General features: G+C 33.8%; 1 protein-coding gene across 1 annotated transcript in view; it reads left to right on the top strand.

Annotated features, from left to right (window-relative positions):
• Positions 1 to 22,097, top strand: part of SPAG16 (sperm associated antigen 16) — a 935,138-nt gene that overhangs the window by 37,818 nt on the left and 875,223 nt on the right. Inside the window, exons 6-8 of the mRNA XM_026002203.2 lie at positions 4,880 to 4,987; positions 10,378 to 10,495; positions 18,462 to 18,531. Coding sequence (XP_025857988.2) covers positions 4,880 to 4,987; positions 10,378 to 10,495; positions 18,462 to 18,531 — 296 coding nt within the window. The remainder of the gene's footprint in view (positions 1 to 4,879; positions 4,988 to 10,377; positions 10,496 to 18,461; positions 18,532 to 22,097) is intronic.

The following is a 22,097-nucleotide window of genomic DNA, read 5'->3' as shown; positions in this document are numbered from 1 at the left end:
CCAGGGCTGATTCTGGAGTCCTCTGCCTCTCTCTCTGTGTTTCTCATGAATAAATAAAGGAAATCTTTTTAAAAAATATCTTCATTCTGTAGCAAGAGAATCTCTAGAGTCCTTAATTCTTTTTTTTAATAGAGCCACAAGTAATTTTATAATTGTACTTCTGAATTGTATTTCTGACATTTTATTTAAATCCACATCCAGCAGTTCTGTAGCAGAGAGTATTACTTCCGGTTCTTTCTTTTGTGCTGAATTCTTTGTTCTAGTCATTTTGTCCAGTGCAGAGTGGTATATGAGCAAGCAGAGTTAAAAATATCAAGAACAACCTAAGTAAAATACACCCTAGATGATTCCAAAGAGGTCAGAAACCAGAAAATAAAAGAAAAAGAAGAACAGAACAAAATAAAACAAAAGGATCCCTTAAGTGAAAAATTTTAAAACAAAATAGTAAGCATTAAAAAAAAAAAAACAAAAAAGGGTGGTGGTGAGGAAGTGGTGGTGGAGAAAGAATATAGTCTCCCCAACAGGACTATAGGATGATGTTCTTGGTTCTGAGTGTATTTTGTTCTGTATGTTAGAAGATACTCAATTCCAATTTTATATAAACCAACAAAACTTATATAAAGACCCAACATTGACCACAAAAACAGAAACAAGATAAAAGAGGGAGCTGGAATGGGAAGTGAGAGATAATATATTCTCACAGAATGAACTAACACGATGTTCCACTTGGTTCTGAGTGTATTTTGGTCCAAGTGTTAGAAGGTGCTAATTTCTGCCATTACAAAACAAAACAAGACAGAATAAACAAAACCCCCCTAAAGCCCATAACTTGTATATCTATCAAAATTAAAATTGAATACGTTGAAGGGACTCCAATATTGAAGAATATATCTAAGACATGTAATCATAGAAATATGAAAGTCAAAAAGGAAAAAGCTTAAAAAAGAAGTTGGTAATATATTGTAGTTAAGTCAGGAAAACAAAAAAATATTGGAAACCTTTAATGTGAAATATAAAAGAACCATAGTGAAAAGGAACCTCTAATTCTATATACTATTTTCCCTCAGCCCTGGAGCTTTTCAGTGCTGCTTGTTCAGTAAACTTGGTCTTCCCTGTTCTTTCAGTAGTTCTTCTCAGGGAGGGGTCTGCTTGCATCGACTATCAGGTGTCTGTGCCTGGGTGGGGATGCCTTGCCCCTTGCCAGGTGGCCTGGGTCCCTGTGAGCTGTTTATCCTGTGAGGCCTTTGTTCCCTAGAGTCCCTGCCTCTCCAAGGTGAAAGGCGAAAAGAAGAGAGAAAAAAATGGTGGTGGCCAGATCCCCAGGTCTAGAGCCAGGAGCTCCCCACGAGTACTGAATCACATTCTTCCAGTCCACACTGGCCTAGATGCTCCTGGGGTCAGTGCAGGTGCACTGATCTGTACAAATTGGAGGGTGCTCAGCAGCATGAGAGTTCTCGCTGTCCTGTGCCTCCTGGGGTCTGCCTCTCTCGAAGGGTGGCTGGCTTTGTCCGTTTAGGCACCCTTGAATTGAGGGCCTGTGCCACTGTACCTGCGCTCCCAGGGACCACTTCCCTTGGAGTAAACAGAGGACAGCTGCCTCCATCCATTGCCGGGCGCTAAGGTAAGAGTGCTCCAGTGACTATCCATGTAACTGGCAGACTTCTCCCAAATGCCATGGAGGGTTGTGGCGTTCTAGCCCTTTACTGAGACCAGACGCTGGGAATATTGAAGCTTCACTGCTCCTTTTGCAATTCTGCCTGCTGAGCATTTTTTAGTCAGGGAAGACTGAGGCATGGATTTGTAAAATTCCTGCATATCCAGGACTGGACTTTTGTGCCCAGCTTTCCACAGCTCAGCTTTCAGGCCTGGAGGTTTGTCAAGGCTTCCCTTTAGGTCAGTTTGCCCGGCTTGCTGTGGCTCCCCTCCCCCACCTTTTTTTCTTCGCTTTCCTATCTTGTCAGAAGCCATGATTTTTCTCTCTGTAGCATTCCAGCTGCTCTCCCTTTATATCTCAGGTTGAATTCGTCGGTGTTCAGGATGATTTGAAAGTTATCAAGACAAGTTTGTGGGTCCAGTTGAATTAAGGACCCCTACTCCTCTGCCATCTTGCCAGAATCTCTTTTTCCTTTATCTGTAATTATTTTAAATGATCCTGTTTTAAATATGTATTTCAATTTTGTAAACAAGTTATTTTTGGAAATAGATGGATTATAAATTATTTTGGCAGCATACCTTAATTTATTTTAGTTTCCTTTTACTTAAATGAGTTGTAAGTGAATATTTTTAAAGCCATACATGCTGTCCTATTCATCTCTCAACCCCACATATACTATGTTGGTTAGAATCCTTCCATGTGAATTATAATAGAATCTTCATTTATTAGTTCTCTTTAGAATTGCTCAATATTGGATTTGAACTGATTACTAAATACTTTTTTTTTTTCCAGAAAGGAATAAGGAGTGTTTTTTAAGAAGTTTTATTTAAACTCCAGTTAGTTAACATATAATGTAATATTAGTTTTCAGGCATATCAAATAGTGATTTAGCATTTCCATATAATACCTGGTTCTCATCATGACAAAGCACTACTTTATTCCCATCATGCATTTAATGCATCCCCCCACTAGCTTCCTGTCTACTAACCATCTGTTTGATCTCTATAGTTAAGTCTCTTTTTCCCTTTACTCCTTTGTTTTATTTCTTAGATTCCACATATGAATGAAATCACATGGTATTTTGTCTTTCTTTGACTGTTCTCCTGGCATATTATTCTCTAGCTCTGTCCATGTTGTTGCAAATGGCAAGATTTCATTGTTTTTTAGGGCTGAGTAATATTCCATTATATATATTTATATATTTAACATTTGTATATTATTTATATATTTAGCATTTATATATATAATATATATTTAGCATATATATTGGAATATATATATAATATGGAAATGCTAAATATATATATATATATATATATATATACATACCACATCTTCTATATCCGTTCATCAGTCAGTGAATGTTTGGGCTGTTTCCATAACTTGGCTATTCCAGATAATGGTGCTATAAACATTTCAGTGCATATATCCTTTTAAATGAGTATTTTTGTGTTCTTTGTGTAAATACCTAATAGTGTAATTGCTGGATTTTAGCATGGTTCTATTTTTAATTTTTCAAGGGATCTCCATATTTTCCAGAGTGGCTGCACTAGTTTGCATTCCTACCAGTAATGTAAGAGGGCTCCCCTTTCTCCATATCCTTCCCAACTCATGTTGTTTCTTATGTTTTTGATTTTAGCCATTCTGCCAGGTGTGGTGATATCTCATCATAGTTTTGATTCATGTTTCCCTGATTACTAGTGACACTGAGAATCTTTTCATGTGCCTGTTGGTCATCTATGTGCTTTCTTTGGAAAAATGTCTATTCATGTCTTCTGCCCATTTTTCGGCTGGAGTATTTATTTCTTAGGTGTTGAGTTGTAGAAGTTCTTCATATATTTTGGATACTAACCTTTTATCAGATATGCCATTTGCAAATATCATCTCCTATTCTGTAGTTTGCCTTTTACTTTTGCTGATTATTTCCTTTGCTGTGCAGAAACTTTTTATTTTGATGAAGTTCCAGTAACTTATTTTTGCTTTTGTGTTTCCTTATTCAGGAGACATATCTAGAAAGATATTGCTATAGGTTGCTATGGCTGATGTCAGAGAGGTTCCTGCCTCTGTTCTCCTCTAGAATTTTTGTGGTTTCAGGTCTCACATTTAGATATTTTATCCATTTTGAATTTATTTTTGTGTATGGTATGAGAAAGTGGTCCGTTTTCATTCTTTGCATGTTACTGTCCAGTTTTCCCAACACCATTAATTGAAGAGACAGTCTCTTTCCCATTGGATAGCCTTTTCTGTTTTGTGGAAGATTAATTGACCATAGAATTATGGGTTCATTTCTGGGTTTTTCTATCCTTTTCCATTGATCTATGTGTGTGTTTTGTGTGTGTGTGTGTGCCAGTACCGTATTGTAATATAAGAAGCCTTGTAATATAAGAAGTCCAGAATTGTGATGGCTCCAGCATCGCTTTTGTTTTCAGTGTTCCTTTGCTATTTGGGGTCTTTTGTGTTTCCATGTAAGTTTTAGGATTGTTTGTTCTAGCTCTGTGAAAATGCTGTTGCTATTTTGATAGGGATTGCATTAAATGTGTAGATTGCTTTGGATAATAGAGACATTTAAAAATATTTGTTCTTCCAATCCATGAATGCATGAAATGTCTTCCAATTCTTTGTGTCTCCTTCAATTTCTTTTATCAGTGTTTTATGGTTTTTCAGAGTACAGGTCTTTCACCTTGTTGGTTAGGTTTATTCTTAGGTATCTTATTGTTTTTGGTACTATTATAAATCAATGATTGATTCTTTGATTTCTCTTTCTGTTGCTTCTTTATTGGTGTGTAGAAATGCAACAGATTTTTGGACATTGATTTTGTGTCCTGTGACTTTACTGAATTCATTATTGGGTCTAGCAGTTTTTTGGTGGAGTCTTTGGGGTTTTCTATATAGAGTATCATGTCTTTCGCAAATAGTGAAACTTTGTTTCCTTGCAATTTGGATGCCTTTTGTTTCTTTTTGTATTCTGATTGCTGTGGCTAGGATTTTCCATTCCAGTACTATGTTGATAAAAATGGTGAGAATGGTAACCCCTGCCTTGTTCCTTACCATAGAGGAACAATTTGGATGATATTAACTGTGAATTTTTCATATGTGACCTTTATTATGTTGAATTACGTTCCCTCTAAACTTACTTTGTTAAAGGTTTTTATCATGAATGGATGTTGTTCTTTGTTAAATGCTTTTTTTGGAATTAGCAGTGATTTTTAAAATTATTATTTTCAGCAAAGCTAGAGAAGATCTGCTGAAAACTCAAAAAGAACGGGATTTTCACCGAATGCACCACAAACGAATAGTCCAGGAAAAAACTAAATTAATTAATGACCTCAAAGGGTAAGCTGCGAATATTTGTTGGCATATTTGTTAAAGAGGTATTTAATTAATGTGAAGTAAGTTGGTTGTGTTAGAAGATTTGAGGTAAAGTAATCATTCAACATTTATTGAGTATTTATGTATGCCAGACACTATACTATGTATTTGAAATACAAAGATGAGTAAGTTTAGGCCCTTGCTGTCAAGGTTTCCAGAGACCAGGAATGTGTGATGAGGAGCAGTTAAACTAAAATAGTTGCTATGCTAACAAAGGGTGGTCACCATAGCCAGATTGCAGTGTGAGAGGGTTTCAAGGACCTATTTCTAGATGAATTCTGAAGTATAAATTAACAGACTGAGGGAGCAGGGTGTGCTAGACAGATAGTACAAACTGTGCAAAGCACCAAGTCATGAAGGAATATGGCATATTCACCGCATTATATGCATAGAGAATAAGGTGCAAAGCAACTTGATAAGAGTGAGGTGGAGAGAGTGAGCATATATTGAATGACCTTGTATTTACGCTAAAGTTTTTTTAGAAATTATTTTAAAAATATCAATTCAGATTTATTTTCTCTCCTCCCTTCTTCTTACTTCCAAATTAAAGAATTCCTCCAATAAAAACAAAAAAAACCAAGAAAACCATTTTAAATCCTTAAAGAAAATTTTCCTTTATTTTTTCTAGGGCAGTGCTATTCAATAGAACTTTCTGTGATGTTATAAATATTCTATATGTGTACTGTCTAATATAGTAGCTATGAAGTCACATGTACTGTTAAGCACAGGCCATGTGACTAGCACAACTAAGGGATTAGATTTCTAATTTAATTTAAGTTTAATTAAGTTTAAATTTAAATAGCCATGTTTAATTATAGCTACTGTATTGGATGACACAGTTTAGGAATGGTAATGACAATTACTGTCTTTTGCAGGTGATTATGGTTATTTTAGCTATTATGACTTCTAAATCATAGGCTGTCCCACAAAGCTTTAGAATCAATGTACTCTTAAACTTAATAAATAGTAGAAACTAGAATTATTTTTACTTTTGTTAAATTAAATGTCTGTAGGAATAAAACACCATTTTAAGAGGGATTGCATTAACTTAGAAAAAAGGACTTTAAGAATGTTTATTCTTTGACTTTAAGCAATTCTTTTGACCTCATATTTTTGGTTTGGATTTGTTGCTTCATAAAATTGTTCGTAGTCCAGAGAAATTCAGAAAAAATGTTCAAAGTGATTTGTTTTCTTTTAACTTAAACAGTAAGTGAGAAGTAGTACAGTATAGTGGAAGGATGTTGGTATCAAGTAAACATTGGAAACCTGGCTTCATCACTTACTTTTTTATGTCTATTGTTGTTTTGTTTCTTATCCTTAACAATGTTGATAAAATATTTTGGAACTATATATATAAATACAATATCTGGAACATAAACAATGGTAATTTGTTTGCATATACCATAACATTGAAAGTATATGTTGAACATGTCCTATTTTTATCAAATTTCCCTTTTGAATTTTTATAAAGGTCTTTTCAGAACTGTATATTGTATTTTGTTTTAAAAGCACATTCTTTAAATTTGGGAATTGTTCTATATTCAGGACAATATAGGGGCCCGTGATTCCAACTGGTCATGTAGAAGTCCTTTAGAAGTAGCTAAGATTTTTCTTGTCCAAAGATAAATCATTGTTGTGCCATCATTAGCATGAGCCACCCATTTACCCAGAGGAAAGCCCAAAGGTATTTTAGTAGTTTGTGTGTGTGTGTTATACATGCGTGTACACGCATGCATGCAGACACAGATACAATAAGTGAGTTTAAATCACAGCACATTGTTTCATGGAAGAGATCTCAGGTTTGACTCTATTTCCATTATCTGTGCTAATTCAAACAAGTTTCAATACTAAGTTACTTGGGTACATAACAATTTAAGAGTACCTTTGTTGTGGCAGCTGAAATATGGTTGTTCTCTGTTGCTGCTTGGATATTCTCTTTGGTAAATTATTTGAGCTTTTTAAATTGTTTTTTTCTTGAGCCTCTAGCTCATGTTTAAAAATATATCCTACTTGTTAAATTTTCTAGTATATTTACAGGGAATACTATTGTAATTCATTTCATGTAAAAATCCAGCATTTTCGTATTGTACTTTTTATAATCTTCAGAGGCTCTGCTGAAGAAACCCACATTACACTGTAATATAACTACACTTGTGTATTCAGCTAGCCTTTATTTCCTCATTTAATCATTAAGAATAGTGCCTATATTTAACCATTTGGATGAATCACTAGTGTGTGTTTTATAAGGACCTAAAACAAAATTTCAATGATAATCATCAGAGTCACAAAAGAACTAGACAGGAAGTTAATTACCAGGGAACAGTTTGTCTAATAGTTGTACCATTGCATAATAAATCAACTATAAAGAAGAATGTTTTTGATGCCAGGCTAAATTAGAGTCTAAGTTCTCTATGTTACTATTTTACTAAATATTTTAATTATATATCTATATTCCTTTCACTATAAGCTGCAAAACGTCAGTCTTAATTTAAGTGGATAATTAGTTGATTTTATCTATCAATTTTATATTAGTTCTCATTTAATATGAATGTTTATTATAAATTTACTTATTTTCAGAATTATCAATGTCAAAAGTTAGAACTTACAAGCAGGTGAATTATGATGTACTTATGGAACTTACAAAACAGACACATTCTTTCAGATTGACTAAACAGAAGGTTTTTGTTTATTTCAAGTTTTTTACTTAAATTCTAGTTAGTTAACATATAGTGTAATATTGGTTTCAGGAGTAGACCTTAGTGATTCATCACTTTCATATAAAACCCAACTCTCATTACCCTTTTCAATATCCATCACTCACTTAGTCCAACCCACAACCACCTCCTCTCCAGCAACCCTCGGTTTGTTCTCTATAGTTAAGAGTCTCTTATGGTTTGTCTCTCTCTTTTTTTCCTCCCTTCCTGTATGTTCATTTGTTTTGTTTCTTAAATTCCACATATGAATGAACTCCTCTGATACTCGTCCTCTCTGACTGATTTAATTAGCATAATACACTCTAGCTCCATCCACATCATTGCAAATGGCAAGATTTATTTTTGATGGCTGAGTAATAGTCTATTGTATATAAATACCATATCTTCTTTATCCATTCATCAGTTGATGGACTTTTGGGCTTTTTCTATAATTTGGCTATTGTTGACATTGCTGCTATAAACATTGGGGTGCATGTGCCCCTTTGAATCAGTATTTTTGGATCCTTTCAGTGAATACCTAGTAGTGCAATTGTTGAGTCATAAGGTAGTTCTATTTATAACTTTTTGAGGAACCTCCATACTGCTTTCCAGAATGACTGTACCAGTTTGCATTCCCACCATTCCCAGTGTAAGAGGGTTCCCATTTCTCTGCATCCTTGCCAACAGAGAGTTTTCTTGAATGTTGTTTCCATGTTATATTTTCATGGTATTCTATATGATGTTAATTCTTTGGATAGAGGATTATCAAGTCATATCCCATGAATGAGTTAGATGCTAAAGTTAGTAATTATAGAAAAATTATGCCATCAGTAATAGTAATCCTTCAGTTTGTCCCCAAATTACAGCACACATTATTTTGTGTATCTAACTCTGTACTTGAATATGTGTTTATAAATACAGAATATTCATGGAAGTGTGCAGCACATTAAACATAGTAGGATGCAGCCAAAGCAGTGTTTAAAGTAAAACTGATAGTTTTATTTTATTTTTTTTAAATCGATAGTTTAAAATGCTTATATTAGGGAAGAAGAAAATTTTACATTAATAATCTAATTTTGTACCTTAGATGCTCAAAAAAGAATTAAATGCGGAGAAAAAGAAATGTAATAATGAAAAAATCAGAAACCAATAAACTAGCAAAGGGATAAGCATAAAATGTCAACAAAATCATATTGATTGTTTGAAAAATATAATAAAACTGATAGTTGATAATAAAATTGACACGATTAGATAGACTAATCACCAAATGTTGGCAGAGAAGTAGAGTAACTGAAGCTGTGATATATTGCTGTTGGAAGTGTAAATTACAACTCAGTAATTTAACTCTTAGGTATTTTTTCTAAGAGAAAGAGAACCAAAAACTATCTTGACTCTGTGTAAGAATGTTCATAGCAACCTTTTCATAATGGCCCCAAGGTGTAAACAAATCAGTTCTTCATCAGCAGAATATTGAATAAATACATTGTAGAATATACACACAGGGGAATACAACTCACAATAAGAGGAAAGGAATTACTGTTACACACAACAGACTGGAAGAATCTAAAAAACATGCTGAGTCAAAGAAGCCAGTTTCTGGCTTCATCGAATGAATTTGGAAGTTTTCCTTCCTTTTCTATTTTTTTTGTAATAGTTTGTGGAGAATAAAGAACATAACTTTTCTTTAAATGTTTGGTAGAATTCGCCTGTGAAGCCATTTGGTCCCAGACTTTTGTTGTAAGGGAATTTTTAAAATTCAGTTTCTTTGCTGGTTATCAGTATGTTCAAATTTTCTTTTTTCCTGTTTCAGTTTTGGTAGTATAAGTTTCCAGGAATTTATCCATTTCTTCCATATATATATACATATATATATATATATAGTTTTTTATAATCTCTTAGAAGTATTTATTTCTGTGATGTTGATTGTTACATAAGAGAATGTATTCTATGCTTCCAAATATATGAAGTTCTAGAATCTCCTGAGGTATTAGAAATGCTCTATATTTTAATAGCCACGTGGACTGCCTGGGCATGTGTACTTCTGAAAACTCTGAACTGTAACATTTTAAGCTCTGTATATATTACTCCAGGTAAATTACACTTCAGTAAAAAGGTAAAAAAAATATTTTGAAGGCATTTTCAAGTAAAATAGTTTCTTAAAGGTGCTTATATCACATGTTGAGTTGAATTATTTTTCCTGTGAGAGAATATATTTTTATACTTTTCTTAATATAAGTTAATTAAACTTGTTTTTAAGACCATCCTTTATTTTGATGTGAATGACACTCTTTGTATTTAATTTTACATTGTTTGCAGCCCTTGTCTTTTTGACAATTGTTTCTGAACTGATTATAGAAACTGCAAATTTTTCCCTGAGTGAATAGCAATCTTCTGAGTACATGCTTGAATATAGCAAAAGTGTTGGTAGGAAATGGAGAACTAGTTAACTCAAAAGATTATCTGACTTCACGTTCCTACCATGTTTAGGGAAGTAGCATACTGAGTAATATTTCTGGCAATTCTTGGCTTGTTGTGTTGACCTTTTATGGCCATTCATTTTTTATTCAACTGCAAAAGAAGAGAGAGAAAAAAGGTTAGATGTTAGATGGAAATCACTGATTTAACTCAATTACCCTTTAAGATGCCCTTTATTTTTCATAGGTTAAAGTTACATTATGCATCGTATGAACCGACTATCAGGGTGTTACAAGAGAAGCACCACACTTTGCTGAAGCAGAAAATGCTGACCTCTCTGGAAAGAGACAGAGCAGTTGGGCAGGTAAAGAGGCCATTAAAGCCACCTTAGAATGAGTTTTAACCATTTATTTTTTAATAAGTAAAATATTGGTTTTGTTTCTGAGATAAACTTATTTATCTATTTTTATTTATTTATTTATTTTTAAACCTTTTTCTAAAAGATTTTATTTATTTATTCATGAGAAACACAGAGAGAGAGGCAGAGACATAGGCAGAGGGAGACGCAGTCTCCATGCAGGGAGCCCGATGTGGGACTTGATCCTGGGACCACAGGATCACTCCCTGAGCCAAAGGCAGATGCTTAACCACTGAGACACTCAGGTATCCTTGTTTCTGAGATAAATTTAAAAAGGTTTTCAATAATTATGTTGTAAAAAAGATTCATTTGGAAATATTCATAAAATTATTTTGTTCATTTTAAACCTATGAAGATTATTATTAAGCTAAATATTGATTAAATCATAGATTTATAGGAGATTAATAAAGTATAGTTAGAGGAAAAAACTCAGCCATTGCAGTTAAACTTGGTTTTAAATGCTAACTTTGACACCTATAAACATGGACCTTGAACACTTTGAACTCAGATTTCTTATATATGAAGTATAACCACAATGACCTGCCTTTTAAAAATATTGTTGTGAAATCTTCATGAGATAATTAATGCTCCCTGGAATTTACCCCCAGATGCATATTTGGCATTCCCCGTTACAGACTCAATTTGTTGACATCCTTTTCTGTTCTTCCCGGGGTTTTTTGCATAGGCCAGTGATGAGGAACTTCTGGTATAGAATTCAAGAAAGGGAAAACAAAATATTTATGGGCCACTTAAAAAATATGTAACAGTTTATTAGAAAATATAAACATGAAACTATGCTTAACATTCTTTTATTGTTATCCGGAGATTTTCATTTTTGGCCAAACTTTCCGAAACTATGATAGCTTTCATGATGGTTATATTCTTTCTTGAATGATTTTACTGTTAAAACATGCTTTAGTCAAGTTGTATTTTGTCTGTTTGTGAATATAATTCTTAGCTACTAAAAGCAAAACATTTCTTGTGTCTCCACGCTTCTTTATGCTTGAATTTTAATTTTGTATTCTTGAATGTCTGAATTGTAGTATTGGTAATATTGCATAAAAAGAGTTTAATAACATTTTACATTTTTCTGGCATTATATTTCAAAGCTTCAGAATTTCATCTCCTTGCTCCTTTTCATCTAACTCCTCTCCCCAGTCTCCCAACAAAAGGCACAACTCTTGGAGTACTTCAAGCTAGATTGAGGTTGCTTCTACTTCTTATCTTGCCACAAGCCCAGCTTAGACTTTTGCTACCCATCTTACTCTCTTTCTTCCCTGGTCTCATGCTTATCTCACTATTATCCTTCTCCAGGGAGGAATCCATCAGTGATCTGGCTACATATTCCCAAGAGATCATGTATACTTTGCTACCTCTCACAGATTACTCAGTCTGAGTTTCGCTTTTCAAGGATACCAGGGCCTTCCAGGAATCTATGCTGGCAAGTGCTTACATTCCTCTCTAGCTTGTTGATTTCTACATCTGCAACCTGTCCTGCACTGGATTTACACTTATCTTATTTGTAATTTGGGCTAAGTTATCTTTCTGAAAAGGCCATCAATTTCCCTGTCTTTATTTTTATTTTTTATTAATTTTTCCCCTGTCTTTAATATGAGGTGAATTTATGAGGTTAGATCAAAGGCCATTTTGAGAACATATTTAGGTCACTTATACTCTTTAAACTTGTTTAAAAATTAAATCATTGTCTATAGGAAGCAGGGTTCAGTTTTGCACACTATTTTTCATGTTAGCAAAGAATTATATTTTCTGCAAGTTATTTTATCTTTGAACCCCTATTTCTGCTGAAGACAAAGAAAAAAGCATCTGCTTTTTAAAGCTATCCAGATCTTCCTAAGCTAAAATAGTCTCTTTGAATTTAACATATAGTATCTGAATGCTATATTAACTGTTGAGGTAAAACATATCAGGGTTAATTTTCTGTCTTTGAATCACATCTTCTCATTCTTCCCCGGATGGTTCCTACAACAAGGTGCACTTATGTATTCACAGGGCCTGAAGCCTACATGCTGGCCCTCACTTACTAAAGTGTACTGTAACTATTTGGTCACATTCCTGATGTTGAAGTGCATGGTTCTAGGTCATTCTATTGAGTGTGAATCTAAGATACCTTGCTAAATCCATAGCCTCTGCTACAGCATCTGTGAGATTCTTAATATCTGTAGCCTCATCATTCTGACTCCTCTTTTTTCTGGTTAAGTGCTTCAGATGGTAACATTTACATGTACTTCACTGAGATAAATGGAGACTTCTGATTTTTCTATACTGCTAATTCAAGTTGTAGGCAATTTGGAAATCACTTAAGGTCTAAATACATAGACACACTATCTTCAGTCAATTTCCAGACACTACCTGAAGGATAGTGTTTTTCCAGCACAGTGCAAAATATGAAGGTCTTTTTAAGGTACTGTCAATTTTCTTAGATTATTCCCTGAGAAGCTCGAGCAAGTTTAGTCTATACTTTAAATATCTTTGAATTATCTGACTTTCTGTGTCCTTTGTATCCAGCTAGCTGAAGTTGGATTTTTAGCTTGAGAGGTAAATGGGTCACTCATATCTGAATTCTTACAGATTTTGTTCAAGATCCAAAATGGGCACAAGTGATTAATGGAGCCTATGCAGTATTGTTAGCATCCTAGGTATGAGAGGATGAATAAAATTTTAAAATGGTATATATAGTGAAAGATGGAAGACTCATGATTCTTGAATCCAGGGTGCTGAGTGGCCAGAATGATGGTCAGATAGTCCTTACTCTAGGCTAATCCTAGGATTAATTAGTACATTCCTCAAATTAGGACAGACAATATAGTCTAAGTTTTATCATCTTTTCCTTGGAGAACAAGCCAAGGTTACTGTTTAATGAGCTGAACCTTTTTGGGAATGTTTCATACAAAAAATGATTTATTACCACCCAAGTCTTTATTTTTTTTTCCTTTCCCACTGAAATATTCCTATCAGGTATACTTGGGTATTCAGCCTTGGATTAACCTTTTTACGTCAATCTATTAGTGTGTCATGAAGCTGTAGAATGAATTTATTAAAAATATTTGAGAGTGAAACTATATTAAAATACATGCAAAATTCCTCTATGATCTAACATGGAACATACATCAACTTTTGTGTGTATTTTTGATTACATCTTTTTTTTTTCAGTGTCTGCTTTATTTCAGTGATGCTCTGAGAAGTCACTTCTGTTTTTAAAAAATTATTTATTTTATAGAAAGGGAGAGGGGCAAAGGGAGAGAGAGAGACAGGGAATCTCAAGCAGACAGCAGAGACAGAATCTCAAGCAGATACCCTGCTAAATTTGGGGCTCAACACAGGGCTCTATTTCACAACCCAGGGACCATAGCCTGAGCTAAAATCAAGAGTCAGATGCTCAACTGACTGAGCCACCCAGGAACCCTTCTGAGAAGCCACTTCTAACCAAAACTTTTAAAATGTGAGCTTGGAGTAGTAAGAACTATCTTATAATTTTTATCTATATTCCTAATCATCACTTCTTTAAAAACCTTACCTTAATGAACCTTACCTTACCTTATCTTTCTCTTTAAACATATAGATCTTTCTAATATCTTGCAAGAAGAAAGATTAGCATTTAGAATTTTTTAATGATATCATTTTTAATGATTTGTATGTAGAAGTGTGAAAGTATACTGTGAGATGACGAAAATCTAATAAGGAGTATATGTTTTCAAATTCTTTTGGTAGGTAATAGTATAGCAACTTTCAAATTTATTTAAATCTTATGGAAAAATCTATAATTTGTTTTATAAAATTACTGAAACTGTTCAGAATTCTGAATTATAGTCCCATAATTGAAAAGATATAAAATATAATTTGTTAGTATATGTATAATAAGTTACTTTTTATCTTTTGTTTTATCATGGGGCTCTAATTCAGGAGGTATTCTAAAAAATAAATGTATATATTTTCTAGGTCAGCCTGCTGAGAGAATCTAGAAGTAATGACACTTCAATAGCAAATGAGTATACCCAGTGCATAGATAACTGTTCTAATACCATTCTGCAATAAAAAGAAGTTAGGGCTCCTTGGGGAAGTGGCTGATTATAGGCTGGGCAGGGAAAATAAAAAATGAACCTGGAACATTTGACCCATTTTGTTGCACTAGAATGCTAGGAAATGCTTAGAAAGTAAAAGAAAAAAAAAAAGAAGAGAAGAGACTGAACAAAACATTGGGGTATGTCAAGGGACGATGGAACTGTTGTGGGCACTTCCTAAATGAATCGACAACCAAATTTGGTTTGAATGTTGAGACTACCTCTGGTATACACACAGCAAGAAGGTATGCAAACATTTACATTACATAATTGAGCTCTGTGGGGATAGCAATACATGCCTTACATGCAGGTCTGAAAAGTCTTGAGACATCTAAGGAAGGAGACTGGCTTGGGGTTTTTATTGTGGCTAGGGTTTGGGAACAAGATTAGAGTTTCTATGTGGGAGGAGGGGCATATATTGCTTGAATCTCCCACCAGTGGTAAAAGAGGAAGTATCCAGGGTTTCATATCAAATGCTTGTTCAGATATGGGGCCCTAAGGGAAGTAGGAAGTAAAGCTTAAAAACTGTTAATAGTCAAACATCAACAAATGGAGTTGTTACAGGAATCATCCTGAAAGAGCTCCCAGTGGTCAAATTTTGAACAATTTGAGCAACAAAATAAATAATACAGTATGGGATTATAACCTACAGTATGAATAAATACAAGTTCATAATGCTATAAATAAGTGGATGAATATGTAAATGGAGAAGAAGAAAAATATTTCTCTCAAAGAATCATCTCAAATATTGTGTAGATAATTTTTCCCTCATGGAAGTGGAGTTTAACACCTCAGCTGTTCATTGTTGGCCATACTTGTTGACTTGCTTCCACAAGTACAGTGGAAATGGAGGAAAGTAATTTTACAGTGGAGAAACCTGGCAACTAAGACTTTAGGAAGGTGACCAAGGTTAACATCATCAGTCTTTAATTATGTTGATAAATACCCTTGTGAACTAACAATAACACTTCTACTCTGTGGTCTTCCTTCTCAAAATCTGTAGCTCCTATCTAACTGTGAAAAACTATTAGGCAAACCCAAATGTATAGATACTCTCCAAAATATTACCTGACCAATACTCCTCAGAATTGTCAACATCATCAAAATGAGGGTAAGTCTGAGAAACTGTTCCAGTCTAGAGGAAGCTAAGAAGACATGATAACTTTGTTTTTTTTTTTTTTTTTAATTTTTTTTTTTTAAATTTTTTTTTTTTTTTTTTTTTTTATGATAGTCATACAGAGAGAGAGAGAGAGAGAGACAGAGACATAGGCCGAGAGAGAAGCAGGCTCCATGCACCAGGAGCCTGACGTGGGATTCGATCCCAGGTCTCCAGGATCGTGCCCTGGGCCAAAGGCAGGCGCCAAACCGCTGCGCCACCCAGGGATCCGACATGATAACTTTGATAAGTTCTTTATAGATTTTGGAAACTAGTCCTTTATCTGATAAGTATTTGCAAATATCTTCTCCCATTCTGTAGGTTGTTGTTTTTTTTGTTTGTTTTTTTTTTTTTTTGGTTGACTCTTTCCTTTGCTGTGAAAAAGCTTTTAATCTTGATGAAGTCCCAATAGTTAATTTTTGTCTTTGTTTCCCTTGCCCTTGGAGACAGTTCTATTAAGAAATTGCTGCAGCTGAGGTCAAAGAAGCTTCTGCCTGTGTTCTCCTCTACGATTTTGATGCATTCCTGTGTCACATTTAGGTCTTTTATCCACTTTGAGTCTGTTTCTGCGTATAGTATAAGAAAATGGTCCAGTTTCATTCTTCTGCATGTGGCTGTCCAATTTTCCCAACACCATTTGTTGAAGAGACTTTTTTCCATTGGATATTATTTCCTGCTTTGTCAAAGATTAGTTGATCATAGAATTTAGGGTCCATTCTGGGTTCTCCATTTTGTTCCATTGATCTGTATGTTTGTTTTTGTGCCAGTATAATATTGTCTTGATGATTACAGCTTTGTAATAGAGCTTGAAGTCTGGAATTGTGATGCCACTAGCTTTGGTGGCATCTTTCAGCATTCTTTTGGCTTTTTGGGGTCTTTATCATTTGATTTCACTCATGTGGATTTTAAGAAATAAAACAAAGGAGCATAGGGAAAGGGAGGAAAAATAAAGCAAGACAAAATCAGAGAGGGAAACAAACCATAAGAGACTCTTAATTATAGGAAACAAACTGGAGGTTGATGAAGGCAAGAGGTGTGGGGAGATAGGGTAACTGGGCAACAGGCATTAAAGAGGGCATGTGATGTAATGAGCACTGGGTGTTATATGCAACTAATAAATCACTGAACTCTACCTCTGAAACTAATAATACACTATATGTTAATTAATTGAATTTAAATTAAAAATAATTAAAAAATAAGACATGATGACTAAATGTATCCTGGATGGGATCTTGGAACAGAAAAGGAATATTAGGAAAAATCTTGGGGAGTTTGGGTGGCTCAGTCAGTTAAGTGTCCAACTCTTGATTTTGGCTCAGGTCATGATCTCATGGTGGTGAGATTGATTCCCACATAAGGCTCTGAGTTCAACACCAGACAAGTCTGCTTGTCTCTCCCTCTGCCTGCTCATACTCTCTCTTCTCTCAAATAAATAAATAAATAAATAAATAAAATCTTAAAAAGAAAGAAAAACCTTAGTCAAATTAGAATGCAATATGGACTTTGTTAATAATAATGTATCAATATTGTCTCATTACTTGAGTCAAATGCACTATATTAATGCATGATGTTAGCAGGGGGAATATGGTGCTGAATATACAAAAACTGTGTATTATATTGCAACTTTTATGTAAATCTTACACTATTCTAAATTAGTTTTTAAAATTTTTATACTCCATTGGGCACTCATGAATAGATAAAAATTTTTTTACTTTTTTTTTCCAGTCAGGCATTTCACAAACATTAATCTATAGGCTATAATTTATTATCTGCTATTTTATATTAATAAAGAAATGTTACTACTCAGTAATGGTAGGAAAAATGTATATATCTGTATATAATTAAACAGATGGTATTTTGTGTGGTATAATCACATACAATGAGGGATGAGAGAACTCTTTAAGGTTGATTTTTAAATTTTTTTAAAGATTTTATTTATTCATGAGAGACACAGAGAGAGAGAGAGTGAGAGAGAGGCAGAGACACAGGCAGAGGGAGAAGCAGACTCCATGCAGGGAGCCTGATGTGGGACTTGATCATGGGACTCCAGGATCACGCCCTGGGCTGAAGGCAAGTGCTGAACCACTGATCCACCCAGAGGTCCCTAGGGTTGAATTTTTTAATTCAAGTCTATTGCTTAGGAAATATAGGTAAATGATATGCTACCAAACTAACAAATGTTCTTAATTATAAAATATGTTTAATAAAACAAGGAGTGCCTCTGGGTGGAAAATGAGCCAAGAGTTTCAGGAAAGACAAGTTTCTTCATATTTTACTTCCCAACTAATACTTTCCTCATCTTTTATAAACAGAAAGATGAATTAAGTTGTTGTGAAGCAATTTCATCAGAGAAGAAACTTCTCTCAAAGTAGAGTATTGAATAATTATTATTCAAAGTATGCAATAAGTATTTTGATTCAGGAAATTGTTCTGTGAAATAAATGTTTCAGATGCTTATTTAAAACGAATATCTAATAATTACCCATGAAATTGAATTTAAACTTAAAATTATGTTTTTCTTTTGTTATAATTCATGTTTAACTTTTTTAATATATAGGGATTAATCTAAGCGGTTAATACTTTACATCTTGCAGTTGATATTTGAACATTGCATTTTATCCAGTCCTTTTTGGGTCATTTTGTATATAACTCTGTATGTTTTGATTTTACTTTTTAGATTTCTGGGCTTCAAGCAACACTGAAGCATATGGAATTAGGGCATAATTACCATGCTTCTGCAACTAGAGGTAAAAGTAAAATGTGATAAAACTGACATAATGTTGGTTGGTGATTTTTAAATCTGATCAGAGCTCAAAATGCTAGAGATTACCTAAAGGTGAATAAATGACATGACTATTTCACAAATCAAGTTGTTAATGAAAAGATTGAGAGAGTATAGACACAGTGCTGTATAGAGTAATTTTAGAAAAAGATATGAGTAAACTATAATGGGAAGACTTCTGTTTCTGGCCATGATGGAGTATCTGGTACCAAACTAACCTTTCAATAAAAAACTCTCAAAACTAAACTATTTATAAGGCCGCTACTTTTAGGCATTGGAAAATAGCACAAATCACAGAAGGCAAGTGATAGAACATTTTTAAGGTGAGATGCACCATCACCATGGCTTTGCCTGCAGAAATTTCCAAACCAAATTCTATGGAGGTGGAAGTCAAGAAGAGCATGCCAGTCCTGATAAACTGCAAAGACAAAGATCATAGTTCATAGCATTCAAAGCAACTAGAATCTGTAGGAAAGTGCACTAGATAAAAAGGTTCTACAATGATCAGGGATCCGGTTTGTGAGGGAGTTTACTATGAGTCTAGCTAGGCTATACATGTAGACTACTTGAGACTTACTAGAAAGAGGAGATTTTATAGAGCTCAGAGGGGAACAAGGATTCAATAAGTCAACAGAGATGGGAGATATTGGAATTCTGCCCATGCCTGGATGGAGAGACCTGATAAACACTTTGATAATGCCATATTAACATTTGATATAATCATAGTAAAATATTAACATAACACTTGTACTGCCCTATAAAACCAAAAACAAAGCTTACATAGAATTTCTAGGGAAGACAGAATTTGGAGTTTGAATCTTTCCAAATTAGAGAGCCTTGGGAAAAATTTAGGGCTTTTGATGGACTCACCTTAACAAAGCATAAAATTAAGCCTAGAATTTCAAGGTGATCATCAAAAAATTAAACTTCTGCTAGAAAAAAAAATCAGCACCCTTTAAAGGAAAACAGTTGTCCAGAGTCTTTATAATCTATTATCTAAACTGCCTAGTATGTAATTAAAATTTTCAATACATGTTATAGAAACAGGAAAAGGTGACTCACATTCAAGACAAAAATCAAGAAGTAGAATGTTACACTGAGGTTTTCCAGATGTTGGATATAGAGGATTAAAAATGCTAAAACAGGGCAGCCTGGGTGGCTCAGTGGTTTAGCGCCGTCTTCAGCCCAGGGGCGTGATCCTGGAGACCTGGGATCGAGTCCCACGTCGGGCTCCCTTCATGGAGCCTGCTTCTCCCTCTGCCTGTGTCTCTGCCTCTCTCTCTCTCTGTCTCTCTCTCTCACTCTCTGTCACTCATGAATGAATAAATAAAATCTTAAAAAAATGCTAAAGCAGCTATTTTGAATATGATCAAGGACTTAAAGAAAAATATAACATTGATCAGATGGGACTCTTAGCAGAATGGGAATCTTAGCAGATACGTGGAAACAAAAAAAAGGAAATTGAATTCTAGTACTGAGAAGTATGATAGCTTAAATGAAAACTTTGTGTTCACAACAGTCTGGAAATGTCAGCAATGTCAGTGAATTTAAGAGACATCAATTAAAACATAGTCTGAAGAAAAGAGAAAAAAAATGAACCTATCATACATAACATATGTGTGATTGCAGTCCCAAAGGAGAAAAGAACAAGAATGGAGCATAAAAATATTTAAACAGGGCAGCCCGGGTGGCTCAGCGGTTTAGGACCACCTTCAACCCAGGGCATGATCCTGGAGACCTGGAATCGAGTCTCAGTTGGGCTCCCTGCATGGAGCCTGCGACTCCCTCTGCCTGTGTCTCTGCTTCTCTCTCTCTCTCATGAATAAATACATAAAATCTTAAAAAAAAATTAAACAAAAGTCAGCCTAAAATTTTCCAAATTTGATATAATACATAAACTTACAGATCCCCCAAAAGCAGCTAACTATAAACCCAAAAGAGAATCAATCCTGGATACATAATATTCAAACTTATGAAAATTTAGGTGAAATAATCTCAAAAGCAACAAGAGAGAAAAAAACAGTAATGAGAGTAAAAAAGAGAACAGTAAATAAATAAAGGATGATTTCTCTGAGAGATATTGGAGGCTAGAAACAAGGAAATGAAATTTTTATAAAAAGATTTTATTTGACAGAGAGATAGAAAGAGAGAGCATGAGCATGAGGAAGAGGAAGAAGCAGGCTCAGGACCCTGAGATCATAACCTGAGCTGAAGGAAGACACTTAACCAACTGAGCCACCCAAGCACCCCGGAAATGACATTTTTTAAATGTGGAAAATTTTACATTCAGAATTCTAGATCCAATAAAATATTCTTCAAAAATTACAATGAAATACAGATATACAGACTTTTTAATTTAAATGAAAGCTAAAACATCTTGTTGCAAATCATTCTGAAGTACAGGAAATACTAAGGAGTTTCTTTGGGCCAAAAGAGAATATGCCAGAAGAAAACTCATCTCCAGGATTGAATGTAGAGACTTAAGATTGTTATATTCTGGTTAATATAAAGATTAAGTTTTTTTTCATTTTTAATTTCTTAAAAGAAAATTGACTTGTAAAAACAATGATTATTGTACATGCCTTATAAATGGGAATGTTAAGAAAATTATAATTTTGGAAGTGGTGCAAACATTTTATATCTTGATTTTGGTGGTGGTTATGTGCCTGTTTTTCTTTGCCAAAACTTACCCAATTCTCTATTTAAAATGTATTCATTTTATTATATGTGAGTTGTACCTCACTAAATTTGATTTTAAAAGGAATGATGAGACTCCGAAATATAGAAAGACTGTGAAATAGTGAATTTTCTTGGTAAATATAACATCTTATTATTTACAGATGACTATTCATTATGTTCAATGATTAGTTAAAACTTAAGAGAAATAGGCAACATTCTCACATTTGAAATTTTTTTCTTAGCCTTGATTCAGTAGCTCCTATTCTAATATTTTATGTTAAAGAAATATTAGTTATACTCAGTGATGTCTAAAGACACTATGGACAAGGATATTTATTGCAGTCATATCTATAGAACAAAGCAGTGCAAAACAATCTTAATCTTTAACCACAAATAAATGTTTAAATAAATATGATTGATCATATGACTAGAAAGTCTTTAAAAATCATGCATAAGAAAACCATCATAATGTCAATAAAATGTTAAAAATAAGAACATTTATATAGTATAAGTTCATGAATATTAAATATCTGCAAAGAAATGATACACATCAAAATATATACAAAATTTGCTTATGATTATTTTCTACATTTTTCCTTATTGCATTTTTTTCAAAGAATATACATTTTTGTTAAGATAAAAAAATAACTTGTTCCCATATGTAAATAACTTTTAAGAATACAATCAGATGTAAATATGAAGGGATATTATCATAGCCTCAGGAGCTCTTACTTTCCAAATTACTAAAGAATGTGAAAAATAATATATAAAAGATGACTTAAAGGTTGAGGAACTTCATGATTGTACCAGTTACTCCATCCTACTCTAATAGTTTGTGATTTTTATGTATAT

The sequence above is a fragment of the Vulpes vulpes genome, chromosome 16 (assembly GCF_048418805.1).
Source record: "Vulpes vulpes isolate BD-2025 chromosome 16, VulVul3, whole genome shotgun sequence".
Taxonomy (NCBI): Eukaryota; Metazoa; Chordata; class Mammalia; order Carnivora; family Canidae; genus Vulpes; species Vulpes vulpes.
The sequence above is the reverse complement of the archived record's forward strand: the minus strand, read 5'-3'. Positions and strand labels throughout refer to the sequence as shown.